The sequence below is a fragment of the Cydia pomonella genome, chromosome 3 (assembly GCF_033807575.1).
Source record: "Cydia pomonella isolate Wapato2018A chromosome 3, ilCydPomo1, whole genome shotgun sequence".
Taxonomy (NCBI): Eukaryota; Metazoa; Arthropoda; class Insecta; order Lepidoptera; family Tortricidae; genus Cydia; species Cydia pomonella.
In genome coordinates this window covers 15,577,554-15,595,009 of record NC_084705.1, presented here as the reverse complement: position 1 = coordinate 15,595,009, position 17,456 = coordinate 15,577,554, and the positions used below count along the sequence as shown (strand labels likewise).

Genomic DNA, 17,456 nt, shown 5'->3' with positions numbered 1-17,456 from the left:
AATAAAACACTCATGTCATAAACATCTCTTTTAACTCTATTTTTACAAAATACCTAATTTCCTAATTTCTACAACAGATCCAATTTTGGATGTAAGCCTCTTGCAATGTGCCTCGCCCTTGTTCACTTTCTTTGCGCTATGACGGCCATGATGTCTCTAGCTTTGCACATGCTTTGGATCCTATCGTTACGTTTCCGGTCTCGAGAGTGATCCCGAGCATCGCTCTCTCCATGTCTCTTTGCGCGACTCGGAATTTCTCAGCGGACTTCCTTGTAAGAGTCATAGTTTCCATACCATAGGTGAACACGGGCATGACACACTGTTTTAAGACCTTGACTCTGAGACTAGGGGTATATTTTTCTCAGGGGTAAAAAATACAAATAATATTTGTTTTAAACGCCTTTCACATTTACTGTTAGTACCTTTTGAAATCATCTAAGCCGTATCTTCATTTTCTTCGTCAATTCCGACCCATCAATTGCGTTGGGTACACTAAGTGCTTACATTAAATTTAATATTTCCTCTTTATAAGATAATTTCTAGCATCGACTTCGCATAATAGTATCTTAAAGTAAATGAAATATACCGAGGTGATTTTGTTTATTTATCCAGTCCATGTTAATTGTTAGATGTTCCCGATCTGAGATGGACGGGTGAATAAATTGGAAGCATTTTAGGGTTAAGTAGCCACTTTGATCAGCCAAATTTCTATTATAAAGTAAAAAACATGACGTTACATTACGTTTTTAAAGACGCAGAAAAAACAAGTAGGGCTTATTAGGATTAGTCGGATTTCCTCACAATGTTATCTTTCACCGAAAAGCGTCTGGTAAATATAAAATGATATATACATAAGTTCCCAAAAACTCGTTGGTACGAACCAGGGTTTCAGCCCGCGACCTCTGGATTGAAAGTCATGTGTCCGTACCGCTAGGCTACCAACGGCTACCTTTTTATGTTTCAAAGATATCTATCGCCGGGAAATTAATAATTATTGTTTCTTGGCAGTTTTGTTGTAACTTCAACCTTTTTTTTATAACAATGAAAAACTGCAAAAAGGGCCACAAAAGTGGGAAAAAGCAAGGGAAACACCAGGTATCTACTTGACAACGTTGTTTCCACTTCTGGCATGGTGAGTTTTCCTCTACCAATTAACTTATTTCTCAGTAGCCTTCTGGCTACGGCTACAAAACCCAATAAAAATTGGATAGCACTCCATACGAGTAACTTAATGTCAAATGTTGCCTAAAATCAACGTGTCGTGTAGGCTTATAGCTCTTCAAAAATAACTCAAAAACTACAAGGCATTTTTTTTTTTAACTTTACAAGAAAAGCCAATAGAGATAATCGTTCCACAAAACTTTAAAAAATCGCCATAAAAAAAACATCCCCACTTTACGCATAAAAAGTATATTATCATACATATTTTCTGTATTTTGTTTTACCACTTCGTCGGTGCGATTAATTATATTCAAACGGTCACTGCGCTAAGCCGCGTACGCACAGACGAATAGACAAACAGACAGACGGACATACCGAAACAATAGTAAGGGTTCCTGGTTAAGTATGGACCCTAATAAAAGGACATAAGAGCCGTGCGTTCATGTGTTCTAGTCAGATTTTGATAAACCATGATTTTTTTTTCTATTTCATTCAATAAATTTGATGAATTCCCAGAAGTAATTGGAACATAAACGTGTTTTTTTAGTTCTAATCTATGGATTGAAAACTCACTAGTTCTAATCTATGGTTGAAAACTCACCTAAATCTTATATCCGCAAGAATTTACATAACAAGAGACCTGGATTTACCATAGGTTTCCCCATCGTTTAACTCCAACGAATACACATGTGTTAGTTTCCAACCCCTATTGTTACAGTTCCTCTACGATAAAGTGGTTGAAAGTTTCCTAGAAAGTTAACGGAGAACCAAAGTTTAATGTGTACTTGATTCTAAAGAGATTTATTGCCGTCTGAAGGCACGCCCTTTAGATAAGTAGTGAAGCAATTCTATTCCAAAAAATATTTTTTTTTATTATAGTACTTGTTTTAGCTTCAGATTATACATATATTAGAGGTAAGGAGTGTAAGAACAAGCTCATCTCACTCATTTTTTAACTTATCTACGTGCAGTATATTATAAACTCAGTTGGATTAACCAAGTAATTAAAATAAAAGACTTTCATCGTAAATTGCGAATGTACATAGCCGAAATACCTCAAACCTAATTTTGAGGGCTTAGAAGTAGGCAACTTTCGATTAAACCTTTCGATTAATAATTATATATTAACTTATTTCTATTATCAACGTTTGCTATGAAATTTGAAAAGGGTCGCGATTTTAAATTATGTGAAGTTAAATATCCGGAGTTGTGAAGTTATAAAACTGTTGTAAATGTTTTATAAGATGGTTTTACTCAATTAATTTGTAGTTAAAAGTAGTTAATATAAATCGATAGAAACGAGTTTATTTTAGTTTAAACATTTTTATATCAATTATCTTATTGTTTATATTGAATAATTTCGTTTTAAAAAGGGTGTTTAATTATAAGATAACATTTCTTGGCAACCATTTTACAAGGTAAATAATTTTATATCACATCAGCTCGTAAATATTTTCTTTGTTCTTCCAATTGTGATGAGAAAGTACCATGTTATCCCCAAGAGTGGCAAAGTAATTTGATGCAAGTTTTCAGTTGTTTCCTCATGTTGTCCGTAAAGTAGGGGTGATATTTAATACCTTAACCCCTTTGCGTGGAGTGTGGCCTTGATAAACTATTTATCGATAATGTGAATATTTTCTTAAATAATCGCTCTGAAAGTTATATAAAATGTTTCCAACTCCAAGAAATAATGGAAAAATCAAGTAAAGTAAGACATTCAATGGAAACTATTTAGAATCTATTTAGATCGGTTGAGCAGCTTTTGAGTTATCGCAATAGTCATTCCCTGTTAGTATAAGGACATAAGTGCTTCGACGATACTTTCTTTTGCTTATTACGTTCACAGTCTCGGCCAAACCTCCTTTTTAGTATGCCGACGGACGGGTAACTACGGAACCCTACACTCAGCATGGCCGTTTGGTCAGTCGATGGTCTTGGCCGGTTTTTTCATACATTATGTACCTAAGAAGAACATGTTCTATCGGATCTACGTTAACCTAAGAAACTGAAATTGATTGGGAAAAATTTTTATAATTGAAGATTTTTTCGACAGGCTATATTTTTAGACTTTGCAGCATTAAATCACCCCCAACTAAATTTGCCATTTTTGAGCAATAAAATGTAGCAAAGACTAAAACGATAATGGTATCTACATCGTTACCAAGATAAATTTTTTAATGCAAAAATAAGATAAAAGTAGCATTACCGGAGCAATCCAATATATTATAGTCATAGTCATAGTTTTTTTATTTCCTAGAATTGTGGTACATTGTAGATGGTGGATATAATTTGAATTTTTCATTTCATTAATTTTATTATGATTTAAATTACTTATCTGAATTTAATTTTCTTGCCTGCTCCACATTAATAAAGAAATATCACAATTTTATATTCACCTCTCTTAATTTGTGTAATAAATTTTTTACAATTCGTAATAATGCCAAACAAAGGTTTATACTTATCAGTACTTATTAAGACTGAGTCGACTGTCCAGTGGCGGCCTCATTATCTTGCCGCATTAAGGGAATTGCGTTTTCTAATAAATCAATTAATTCCTGTGTAACTCAGTAGTACCTGGGCGACCGAGCTTTGCTCGGTTATAACTATTTATTGTAATATGGTGGTGTATAGGTGATAATCTTAACTACATTTTTTACTAAATTAAACTTGTCTAAAACAATAAAAATTAAAAAATTATATATAAACTTGAACATATAAAAAAAAAACAAAAGTTAGTCACCGGGCGAGATTCGAACCCGTAACACTCGTTTAGCAGTCCGCGTCTTAACCCGCTGGACCAGATGGACAGTGGCCGGCAACACGAAATTAGCGACCATATTCTGCGTCGTTAGAAAAACGCATGAAAACTCGAAAACACGCGTTTTCCCAAACATAAGACTAATCTAGATAGATTGTATACCCCCAAAAACCCCCATATACCAAATTTCAGCGAAATCGTTAGAGCCGTTTCCGAGATCACAGAAATATATATACATATATATATACAAGAATTGCTCAAAAGGTATAAGATATTAATATGATTGTCTTACTTATTCCCCAATTTTTGATTTATTTGATATAATTTTATATAAGTAACTTACTTTTGACTTTATTATCACCTAAACTGAAAAATGTGGCCAACATTTGCCGTTTAGTTGACAAACCAAAAAATTTATAAAATGAATCTATGTGTCAGAGACCATAAGCAGGGAATAATTCCCCAACTATATAATATTAATATTTGTAAAGAAGTTAATTGGTTAATTTGTAAAGAAGTTAATCAAATGCCCTTTATTAGAAAACTCAAAAGCCCTAATTAGGGCGCCAATGGACGAAAGATTCAGTCTTAATCTGAATATCTGAATTTTGTATTGATGTTAGTCAGAAAAGGGAATTATTTTTCTAATAAAATAGTACATTACGATAAAAGTGCGAAAAATAGGAAATTCAAAACGAGTGGCGATGAATTAAAACACGATCGAAGGGAGTGTTTTAAATCGAAACGAGTTGCGAATTACCTATTCGCACATGTATCGTACAACGTTTTACAGTACATATGGCCCTTTAAATGTTTGGCACAGTAACGTAATATGCTAATTTTCGCACTAGTGCGATAAAGTAGCACCATATGTACTGTAAAGATTGTTTTAATCGTTATTTTGTCTAAAATGTTGTTGACTGAAATAAGTAAAAGCAAATGTTATTTTACTTTCCAAAGATACTTCGCGTGAGTACCATAATTTAAATCTGTGTCCCAGTATTTGAGCAAATAATAAAATAGTACGATTTCAGGGTTCTTTACCCGAAGGTTAACAAATGAAACCCATGCTAAGCCTCCTAATTGCCAGTCTATCATTGGGTTTTATTTCATGAACCGTAATAAATACTTAAAACGGCTGAAATTTTCAGTGTATTAATATTGTCCCTAAAATAACAAGAGGCTTGATCATAAACTTGAGTTCCTTTATATCAATTGTATTTACATAATCTTTATACTTATAAATCTCTCTAATTCGTTTTATACACATAAATATAGGTTTTCTATCACATTATTGCTAATCCACCAATAATAAAATAAATGTCAGTGACTGCTACTGTAAATGTCATTGACGTCATTGACTGCTACTATTAATTGCTAATCATTAGGGTATACTCGTAATTTACCCTAAATCATAAGACCGAAACGTTGGAAACAAAATAAGCTCTCGATAGACCGGCTAAAAATTATAATTTAATATTTGTATTGCCCTGGCTGATAGTTGTATTGCCCTAAAGTGCTACAATTTACCCCGATATTTGTGTAGGACTGATACAAGGATGCTAAAATCATATCCTTTATTTCTGGCTTAGCCATATTAGGTTACAAGCGCTTATGACTTCGTAACTTTTCTCTAAGAGCGACGAGCCCTTATTTATTCGCCTCGGAATAAACTTACAACATTATTGCCGTTTCGGCTTGTCCTCAGAGTATTATACAGACTCTAGACAGGCTTACAGTCGGTGATATATTAGTTATATTACCATTTAGATTCAGACACTGAATTACTTATAAATTGAATTAGATCGGTAGTTTTATTTTATTCAATTACACACACACTTTTTTCTCTTTAGAAGTGTCTCGCTAGACGAATTTCACTGCAAGGAAATTAAAAGAGACAATGGAGTATATTCATTAATTCTCGTGATAAAGACGAGTAAAATGATAATACCACGGTAACTATCTACTGCACATCCTTGTGTTATCGTGTAGGTCGGTTTATACCATAAAAATCTCAGACCTTTAAAGCACTAATAGCTAATTAGGTACTTCAAACCATTTCTTCCGAAATTGTTTTGGTTAGGAACGTTGGTTAGTTAGTAAAATCGTATGTTTTTTACCTACCTTCATATTTTGGTTAAAATTCATTTCCGGAATCTCGGATCTGTAAACAAAAATTACTTTGTTAAAAATAAAATAACTCAATTTTTATATGTATAAATATATCCCGTCACAATTATGCATTTTGAACTAAAACGTAGGAAATTTAAAGGTAAGGTTTAAAGTAGTAAACTTATAAATATACAACAAACAGTTTGGAAAGTACAATATGCAAACTTTCACATCCATTTCAAAAAATATACAATATTGATTTTGTGTGTTGTTGTTCGTAAATATCACTTTACGATGCACAAACTTTCAGCCACTTAGGAATTTCGTGATGAATTTATACGAGTGTCAGCTTGCCGATGAATTTGCGCGGCTTTTTTACTCTTCAGTGGATGTTATATTTCAATCCCTATAAAAATTTATGTTAGCTGAATAATAACATCGCATTAGTTAATTTTGGTTATCAAAAGTTCTTATATAGGCATAAGTACTTGTCAAAAAAGTGCAGGTCGTCATTCAAGACATGCGTTGCTTCAGAGGCCGTTATCGATTTTAGTCGCAAAAATGTCAAATTGATAGATTTAGTCGATGACATTGTACACCTTTTCTTAACTATGTATCAGAAATAACAAGTAGCGCGTCTTGTTATCTTTCATTTTGATACATCAATTTTTTTTAAACCGAGTCACTTAATTAGTAATGATTTTTTTTCTGATGGACGTATAGGCAAACGCGCATAAAGCACTGTTTTTTTTTGTCGACCTTATTTGTAAATTTCTTAAAGTTTGGACTTCTAAAAATGGTAATTTTATACTGACATAACAACGTGAATTAAAAACAAACGAAAAAAATCTAAGTATAAATTATATTTAACGTGAATAGTTCCTAAATCATATAAATTGATTTCTTGTATTTGGGGTACTGTTCAAAATTTAGTGTCAGTATATACGCGGTATATAAAAGTGACGTACTTATATAATAATGTAATTTATTTAGCGAAAGCTAGTTTTTACTTGTTTTTAGAATTCCTTCTTATTTATTATCATTTCACTCATAATAAATACCATAATATACATGATAATAAATACCTACGTTATTTAGACACAAACTCCCCTATACCATACCTAGACACTGATTCGTATGGGCCTTACCTCATTGTAATTATACACCGTGTATTTTTGATACGATCACATAATCAAAGGATAGTTAGTTTAGGCTGTAATTAACACACTGCCATAGGTTTTATAAAAAAAAGACAACTCTTATTTTTTCATACAGAATAATTCAGCAAGCAATATATCACTACTTTGTTTTAACTCAAAACGTCTCATTAATGACGCGACGTCACAACTGTTACAAGTGATCATAATGTACGAAATACATTGCCGCTCGAAAAAAAATCAAAAATTAATTATGCTCTGGTAGTGAAGACTAAACTAAAAAATCTTTCAGTATTGTTTTATAGCACTAAAATCTACGTCTAATCTAAGTTTGAGGTTATACTCGTATCAAAAATACACACTCTATAAGTACAAGTGTGCATTTTTTTAAGTATTACGAAACAGACCTCGTCTTGCTTCGATACATTTTAGGTTCACAATTGGTTTAAAGGCAGTATTCAAAATGTTACTATCCTCCCCAACAAAGGATTTTAAAATAGTATCTGATTTTATGAGCCTTCTTAAGTAAATTTAAGTATTATTATTGGAATATGTATATTAAATTAAGTATATATATATATATTGGTTGTTATGTATTAATTATAAAAAGTATCTGGTATACAAAATGCTAAAAAAGTGAATTATAATAAGTATAACATAAGTTTTTATTTGGCTAGACGTTTACTAGAATAGAACAGGAAAACAGCTAAAGTTGAGAACAGCTTAGTGATAAATTGCCGGGCTCAAGCAACTCACATAGTTACATACAAACTGCCCCATTTATTCTTACTGTAATTGAGTATAATGTATATTTTCCATGAATACTTTTGGAAATACAGAAAACTGCACTTATTTGAAATATGTTTGGCGTAGCAAGAAAAGACACAAAACAGTACATCTCTAAAAATGGATTCTCGTTACAGAACATCTGTGCCTAAGCAAATCAAGTATACACACGCTACACACACACGCAAACGGCAAGCCAAGTTTAAGAAAAAATAATATAACGACGCAGCAGCTGTATGTGATATTACACAATCCACTTTCAACCACTTCATAACTAAAAGACTAGAGAGACTAACTTCGGACCCCTAATTTCATAATTATTACCCAAAATTTACTATATAGTGTAAAATGTCATGTTAATAACAAACTGGGAAATTGACCAATACGAGAAATAGTTAAAGAAAGTATTCATTCCAAAATGGTCTCAGAAAGTACACTTCAAGATAATGTAGCGATTAAAACGGCTAAAATGCTGTTTTCACTCTAAATGGGCTCCCATGCGACTACGTTTACGCCCGACGAGTTACAGCAGCAAACTTAAGATTTACGTACTCACTGACTTACTAAGCTCTGAGCTCTAAACCACTAAACTACTTTTGATGAGAGTTAAGCTTTTATATCCTCTTATAAAGAAAAGTAGTTTTTTTTTTACAAAGTACCTAGTTGCTAATTACAGTAGCTTATTTGCTGATGCACGTACCTATGGTGTTTTAAAACAGAGGAATGCGAAAGTCAGCAAACTACAAAACCAATTTGTGACTAATGTACTTTTCTTTTCTTATTATTCAAAGTAAAAAAAAAGTACAGCAAAGTTTTGGTACATAATTTTCAAGGATCGAATTGTTTTGATCCTCACACTTATAAGTCTGCAAACTTCTAGCGCTTCATGCATGACTCAAATATATTAAGTACCTAATCCTGCTAACTTATGTATAAGTTAACAATTCTTTCATTTGGATACTATACAGATAAAATAAAGGTTTCGAGGTATTCGTGATAGCTACATACGCAGGGCAAGATGATTGAAAACACTCCATTGTTCAATGATTATACGTAAATTAATAAAATATATACTTGTTCCCCCTCCTTGTATGAAATTATATTGACTCTTTCACATTTTGAGCTGTGCGGCTGTGGAACGCCCTGTCGTTAGATATAAGGTGTACAAAAATTCTTCAAAGCCATAAAAACCTTAGTGGCTTTGGCGAAAACTAGTTTTGACTAAAAATCACAGTTAAAATTAGTTTTCACAGAAGCCTTACCTACGAAAAAATATTTTTAACTAGGGAAAGCGCATTTTAATTTAAAACAGATTTTTACGGTAATATATAAATAATTACAGTTATTAGAACCAAGATAAGATGCATAAATAACTCAGGAACAATATACCCTAACCGGAATTCGAACCCGACTAGGCTAGGAGGCTATTAATGTCGCGCGTTATAGATGAAATACCGGGGATGACATTTATCTGATAATTTCTTTAAAAAAAAACCCACAGATTGTATCGTGCGATTGTAAAAATTAGTAGATTTTGCATTCACCCCTGTTGACAGTATCTAATAAAGTGACTAGAACAACTATATATAGAGTCTGTGCGAAAAGAGAAGAGTCGTGGAATTTATGGGGCCCAATACATTCCACGACTCTTCTCTTTCTGAACAGACTGTATCTACTTAAAAACCTAAACTCAAATCAATTCTACAAAATGATGTTATTTATGTCCTTGTATTAGATTATATATTTGACAAGAACGAGTAAGAGGTTACGATCGAAAACAAATCTATAACTTCATTTTTTTGCCGATAGCGTAAAGAATTATCTCGAAACTCTCGTATGAGTATGAGTTGCACGTGACACGGCAGCAACCTAATAACCCTCCAGTTACAAATCAATGTTATATTTCAAGATCTTCTAAAAACAGAAGGTAAATAAATCTATGAGAAAAAAACAAGTAATAAGCCCGTGAGATACAATCGCTTCCAAATTTCTGAAGTGGAATATTAAATTCGTAGGAAGCAATATCGGAAATTCATTAATAATGTTGCAGGCTGTGTCTAATTCCATGACTCGTCTATATTCTGAGAGAAGGAAATCCGCTGTGATACGAAAATAATTTGAATACGATATGAAAAATGCTTATAATGCTTTCGGTATTAACGGGTTGCGAGTTTAACGACCGGTTTTATATTACTGGAGAGGCATTCAAACATTAAAATCTAACTTCGATTTGATATCTACCAATTCAACAACAATTTAAAATGAGTAGAAGTATAACTAGAAAAATAGTTAGGAATTATTTTAAGGAATCCACGGAAACATAAGAGTATTTTAAATATGCAGCATATGTTATATCAGCAAGCAGCTATGATACAACAAATTCAATATAACAAACATTCATAAGACTTAAGTTACTTAGTCATAGCCAATATTAGTCATACTAAAGTAGTTCTTTTGATTATAAATTTTATAATTATAAGGTTGTGGCATACATGTACGAGTAAGTATGGCTGGCCTTCATATTGATTGGTGTTTGTTGCCAGTTCATACATTTGCTACTTGCTACCTGCGTTAAGTGGCAAATGTATGAACTCACAATAAACACTAATCAATATATAAATAGGCCCCAATAAGAATGCCAGCCACACTTATCCGTATTGACCTTACTGTTTAGTCAAATTTAGTGTCGAAATCAAATTTCGATATTAATTTTCATATGACTATGCAAACTACGCAATACCTCATGTAACTCAAATCCTACTAGTATCAGAGAATATAAAGATATCTAGATTTATATAAATCTTTGCTAGTATGCTTATGCCTCTTAATCGGATCGGCCTCAGGCATTGTTTAACCCGTAAACTCTCGAATAATGCGTTATCTCAATGGGTAAGGGATAGGTAATCAAATCTATTTCATTGAATTATGCATACGTCTCATTTGCCAACATTGGTTATACAGGCTAAATTTTGAAAATATTTGAATGAATTTTTTCGTATCTCGTCATTTGGCAGCTAGGTGCAAAGTTTTACTCTTATGGATATCTAAGATATGTTTTAACATTTTAGCCATCTAAGTACATAAACTTACGTCTTACATGAAATTACGATTTCAGTTTTGGAACTAAATCAAATATTTTTTTAGAAAAATGGTTTATGGTTTAAGAATTTATTTCTCCAAACGAATATTACAATTCACTTACATAGAGAAATATAAACAATCGTAATATACATTATTTACATAGTGCACGAATAGCATAAAATATATTCTAAAACAAAACAACTTATTTATTTTTGTAAGAAACAAGTGGGTACATATACTACATAGTGTGAATCGGCAACTGGAAAGACAAGTACAAGTACAGTACAGTGAGATTGTCATCGCGCGAGCGCGGGCGGACCGTGTTGTCGCGTAGACCAGCGTAACGTGACCGAGACATTAATAAAGAGAGCGCGCCAGAGATACGCGTTAATACTGGTTGGTCCGAGCGGTCAACACGTCCGCCGAGCTCGCCCAGCAGTTGGCAATAACAGTCCTACAACATGGATGGGGCTATATTACGTGTTTACTTTCGATCGCTTTGGCGTCATACGCGCCGATAGCAATTCAATCAATGTTGCTTGTTAAAATTGAATTCATTTATTTTTACGTATAATAAATATTTTATTTTATTTCGTATTATTATATTATATTATATTATTACTATTTTTCATATATGTATATTATTTCCTTTTTGCCATCAACCTCGAAAGCATGCCGAAGGGGCAGTATTGTTAATTATTTGTATGTAGATATTACGCGAAATAAACATAAGTTAGTAGTCTCAATAGTAATAAGTTCATGGGAAACTGTGTAACATTTTATAACAAAGTACCCTTAGAGGCATGGAACCTTCCCTATACTTCATTCAAGCAATACGTCAAAAATGCACTTCTCAAAAAGGGATACTATAAAATAGATGACTACTTGGGAGACACGGAATCATGGCCAAGTATCCAGTCTCAAAAGCTGTAATAGTTTTGCGTGCAGTGTCCCGGAGAGGCATATGGCGCTGTTGTTTCTAGCTGCTCAACCTTATGTATTAATGTTTGTTATGTTTTAGTTATTTTGATGATGACATTTACATATTAAATACATATTAGTTATGTATTCTGTAGAACTAGTTTTAAGATTGTTAGCTTAACAGTCTCTTGACGTGAAACATGTATTTCATACAATTTTTTATTTTTTTTTATTCTTTGACATTTGGAGAACCTTTACACCTCCAAATTTTATTAATGTCATTATTATTTTTCTCAGACCGTGGGGACCTTATACATCTCCAAACTTAATGTATTAACCGTGGAGACTATACGTCTCTGTCATACTGTATAATATATTATTTGACTTGGTACAGTCAAGGTTATAAATATCGATACGGACAAAGTGACAAAAATATGTACACACTACCTTAATATATAGGCAATAAGGTCGTGTATACATATTTTTGGCACTTTGTCCGTATCGATATTTAATACCTTGACTGTACATACTAGTTATGTATTCTGTAGCATTAGTTTATGAGACTGCTAGTTTAACAGTCCAGACGCGGTTTATTTATTTAGTATAAATTTTATTTTGACACTTGGAGATACTTTACACCTCCAAATTTTATTAGTATTAGTACTCTGACATTGGGGACCTTTTACATCTCCAGATTTAATATGTTTTTAACCATAGAGACTATACATCTCTATTGTATTGTAGTAATTATTTATTTTAAGATTATTATAATGTAATGTTTACCCAGGTATTGGCTGTTGTATTTATAAATGTTGTTATGTATTTTTTCATGTCACTATATGATGTTACTATAAATGTTGTATTGACTTGTAAAAGAGCCCTTGAAGCCTACTTGCAGGATAAATTTTTGTATTTTGAATTTTGAATTTTGAGACCTTAATAATTGTCGCATTCCTGACAAATAATAAAAAAATATACCAAGTCAGCTTCCCGAGGTTTGGCGCCCTCGGAGCTCGTCTCACATTCTCTTTGGTGGTGTCCACCATGGCTCAAGCAAGCGCCAGATACCTTGCCATAAACAATATTTAAGTTACTGAATTTTATAGTTACAGTACGAGTAGTTTCTAAATAAATTTGTGTTATTTTGCCTTTATTCAGATATTGTCAAGCGACGTGAATGAGACTTGTCTTAAAGATAAAAGTAATGAAAAAGCACGATTTTAAAATATTTTAACATCTCTTTTTTTTTTCTTTCGTAGCAAAAAAAAATCTCCGTTCCATCCTAAGGCATTTAACATTATTTCGAACGCTTCTATTTTGTTTTTGTCCCAGCAAAGATGCTGAAAATATATTTCATTTTGGTCCAGTACATATTATACTAGCAGAAATAATGGATTTTGTCTATAAACTACCACTTATTGGGGTACTAATAACACATAAACATCAAACTCTGGGTATTTTCTATAAAAACGTTTTTAATATTAAAAACATACTTAATATCGAAACTTAAACAAATTGTAAAGTTTAAATACCACGCCTGTGTACGAGTATCCTCATAGAGAAAACACATGTCATAATAAGCAACTAACGTGAAACGATTATAGTAAACAATACTTTTCAATATTTCTTTATTGGTTGAGTTGTTTCCGAATAAAGTAAATAATAAAGATCAAAGTAATAATAAATATGTCCTTATGTGTGATTCAATTAAACTTCGGAGGTATTTTTTTGTCTGATATGGGTATTTTCGTTGTTTATACAGTAACATAAGTAAACCTCGAACCTAGTTATTCTCAGTGCCGTAAACGTGCTACACGTTGCTCTAATTCCTGGCTGATACTTAAAAACAGTTCATTCTGTATAAATATTTAAATTCCTATTAATGGGAGAAAGCCCGATAACTTTTCAAGCCAATCTATATTTAGCATAGGAAAATTTTTGAGGTGCTATGAAATAAACGCTAAAGTTGGATAAAAAATATCGTGGTTGACCATAAGTTATATTTCCTATATAAAAATATCGTGGTTGACCATAAGTTATCTTTCCTACATAAAAATGACTCCCGGTGAAATGTTAAATACGTGTACAAAGTGAATGCACAAGTTGCCTATGACCCAATGTTCGGCTAGGTTCTTAAACAGGAGCTAATAGGTACTTAAATGAGCAACTCCTAAAAACTATTATCTAGTTTATAGCTTTTAAATGTTCCAATATGGTACATTTCTATTTAAAAAATATCGGTGTTGACCATAAGTTATCTTTCCTACATAAAAATGACTCCCGGTGAAATGTTAAATACTGCTATGTACAAAGTGAATGCACAAGTTGCCTATGATCCAATGTTCGGCTGGGTTGTTAAACAGGAGCTAATAGGTACTTAAATGAGCAATTCCTAAAGACTATATCTAGATTATAGCTTTTAAATTCTCAAATATGGTACATTTCTAAAAACTTAAATACCCCACATAGGTGCCCCTGCGGCACTATCGTCGACGTCCTTGGACACCACGTCTCTTGCCAAAGGAGCGCCGGCCGCTTCTCCCGACACGCCGCGCTCAACGATATTCTCCGCCGGTCTCTCGCCAGCGTCAACGTGCCAGCTCTACTTGAGCCCGCCGGCATTTGAAGAGACGATGGTAAGAGACCGAACGGAATGACACTAATTCCGTGGAAGATGGGACGGGTGCTGGTATGGGACGCCACCTTGTGTAGACATCCCGTCTCATTTCCACGGTACATCTGCTAAGGTCGGCGCGGCGGCAGAAGCGGCCGAAAAATTAAAAATGACCAAATATAGGGGTCTCGGCGCCGAATACAATTTCATACCTTTTGACGTCGAGACCCTTGGCCCGTGGGGTCCAAGTGCACTTAAGCTCATTAGGGAACTTTCAGTAAGGCTAGCAGAGGTCACCGGCGACCGCAGAGCTGGCAGCTTCCTCGCTCAAAGAATTAGTCTTGCAATACAGCGAGGGAATGCTGCCAGCATCTACGGCAATATGCCGCAGGGGGATATTTTTTAGTAAGTATTTTATTTTAAGTTTAGTATTATTTATTTTTAGATGTAGGTTAAACTTTGATAGTTTAGTTATATAATTGAATTTGTCACTTCTTGATTTGTGAATTCTCATCACGCTTGAAAGAGCGCAACGCTCATTACTTAAAGTTATGCTTAAGAAGCCTCGCCAGTTCTCAACCAATCTGTTGTACAAAGAGGCTGAAGTATTAAGTGTCCGCAAGCTTTACATCTTGGAAACCACTTGTAAAGCACATAAAGAAATCTTACTGTCCGAGGGGTACAACAACCTGCTAAAAGCTAGAACTTTTAAAATCCCAGTAGCTAAAGTGCGTACTGCCTTTGCCCGCCGTTTCGCCGACTTTGCACATCCCCATCTGTACAATGCAGTCGTTAAAAGGTGCGAAATAAAAGAAACAAGTGTTAGAAAACTAGGGTGTGAAAATGGCTACTTGACACTGAACAAAAAGAAGCTGAAAATATCCTGCAAATAATTACGTAGCTTATACAGACTCACACACACACACACGTACACACACACACACACACACACACACACACACACACACACACACACACACACACACACACACACACACGCGCGCACACACTCGCTGATCTCAATTATTTATAGCGAATCAAATTGATAATGATAATATATGAGATGACAAATAAATAATGAAACTATGTATAATGCATGACCGAATAGTGATAATGACAAATAGTGTATTTGAAATAGTAGGTGAAATATATGTAAAAGTCGTTTCTACGTCGTAACAGAATACGCAAACGTGGAGTCACGGGACAGGCTTAGCCTAGTGTGACCCACAAAATGTATGTAATTGTCCCTGTTTTTTTTTAAATATTTTTTTTTTTTGTATGCACTGTAATTGATCATATTCAAAGAATTTTTTGTTATAGATCTTCATATTACAAGCAGTAGTGATATAATATACCTGATACTAAAACAATGCAGCTCTTAGATTTATCGATTGAGCTCTTTTTAAGAATATTTTAATATTAAAACTGTACTTTTCGTCATCAAACCCATTTTCATATCGCTGGATTACCGAAGTTAATGACGTTAAAATATTTTATTAAAGCTATATGTTTCATCCAAGAACCAATGTGAAAGTGCCGTCTTGTAATAATTAATAGTCTTTATACTACAATGAACGGATATCCAAAAATATAATCTAATTGAAAGTAGGTAACAACCAAACATGCACAATTCCGCACAGAAACTTTTAAGTGTCACGTGAATATTTAAGTGCGTTTCAAATATAGTATATTGAATAAAATGTTTTTATAAACCACTTTACGGTGGATAATAACTGTTATATATATTTTAATACAACAAAGAAAATTGAATGCGATATCCAAAAAATGTGCTCTATCGCGGTACAGACTACACTATCAATAAGAATTACATTAATAATATTGTCACCGACCGCGTTTTTAATTTTTAATTTATTAAATATTACAATACTGGTACTATTACCTAGTTATAAATAATATTATTTAATGATTACAGGTAGTGTTTAGATCTCTATTCAAATTTTATTTCTTGTTTTGCTCATAAAAGTATCGAATTAATGAAAAATTCACTTACCCACAATTTCTAAAACTCATTTTTTCGTTGCAATGCCATTAAAAGTCCTACACTTTTAAGCATTCATAAAAAGTCAGCGTAGTTCACGTGCCGAATAAAAGAAGAAAATCTAGTCCACTGGGTTCAATCAGGCAGGCTGCCGTCGCGGTTTTTAAATTCAATTGTCTAGTGCATTATTACGTCTCTCAGCGCGCCTACGGCGTAGGCGGCGACTACGATCGTAGGCTCGTCGACGTCCGTCCGCGAAGGCTCACGCGGTAGACTGCCCGTCACTTCAGCCTCACGCCTAGGGGTTGAATATTTGTATGGAATGAAGAAAAGGTATTCGTTTTGCATTTTTTCGGATCAAGTGAGACGTTAAGGGACGATGAAAGATGGTAATTGATTTATTTTTTGACGACACTTTTTTACGGCCAGGTGCCGTTTATGTTTGTAATTAAATATTATTATGACGCACGTATAGGTTACAAGCATGTAATTTTAGTTTCGTAGAATTCAAGGTAAGTAAAATAATTTCATAGTGATATAAAAAAGGCATTATCTTCCAGTTACGCTAAAACAGACCAGGATTAGTAATTTTAATAACAAGTTTATTTCAAGCCATGTGCACCGGGAGTAGCGCGGGGTGGCATGTTCCATTAGTTTTTTATCGTGTTTATTTAATGTTTATAGAGTGTGAAATTAGTATAGGTATGCCGTTTTATAGAATAATCCATAAATACATATTAAATACATCCAGTTCTTGTGAGGAATAGAGCTAATTTAATTATATGTATTAAGCCTATTATCAACTATACAATTTGAATATTGATAAAAAAATTACTGTCCTACTCTGAATATAAAACCCATTTAGCA

At 33.3% G+C, this 17,456-nt stretch overlaps 1 protein-coding gene across 2 annotated transcripts in view; it reads right to left on the bottom strand.

Annotated features, from left to right (window-relative positions):
• Positions 1-16,853, bottom strand: part of LOC133516148 (suppressor of lurcher protein 1-like) — a 90,690-nt gene extending 73,837 nt beyond the window's left edge. For both annotated transcript variants that reach the window (XM_061848925.1, XM_061848927.1), the window contains exons 1-2: positions 16,602-16,853; positions 6,044-6,083 (exon numbers count right to left, since the gene is read on the bottom strand). In XM_061848925.1, the coding sequence (XP_061704909.1) occupies positions 6,044-6,083; positions 16,602-16,621 (60 nt within the window). In that variant the 5' untranslated portion in view covers positions 16,622-16,853. The remainder of the gene's footprint in view (positions 1-6,043; positions 6,084-16,601) is intronic.
• Between the last annotated feature and the right edge of the window lie 603 nt (positions 16,854-17,456).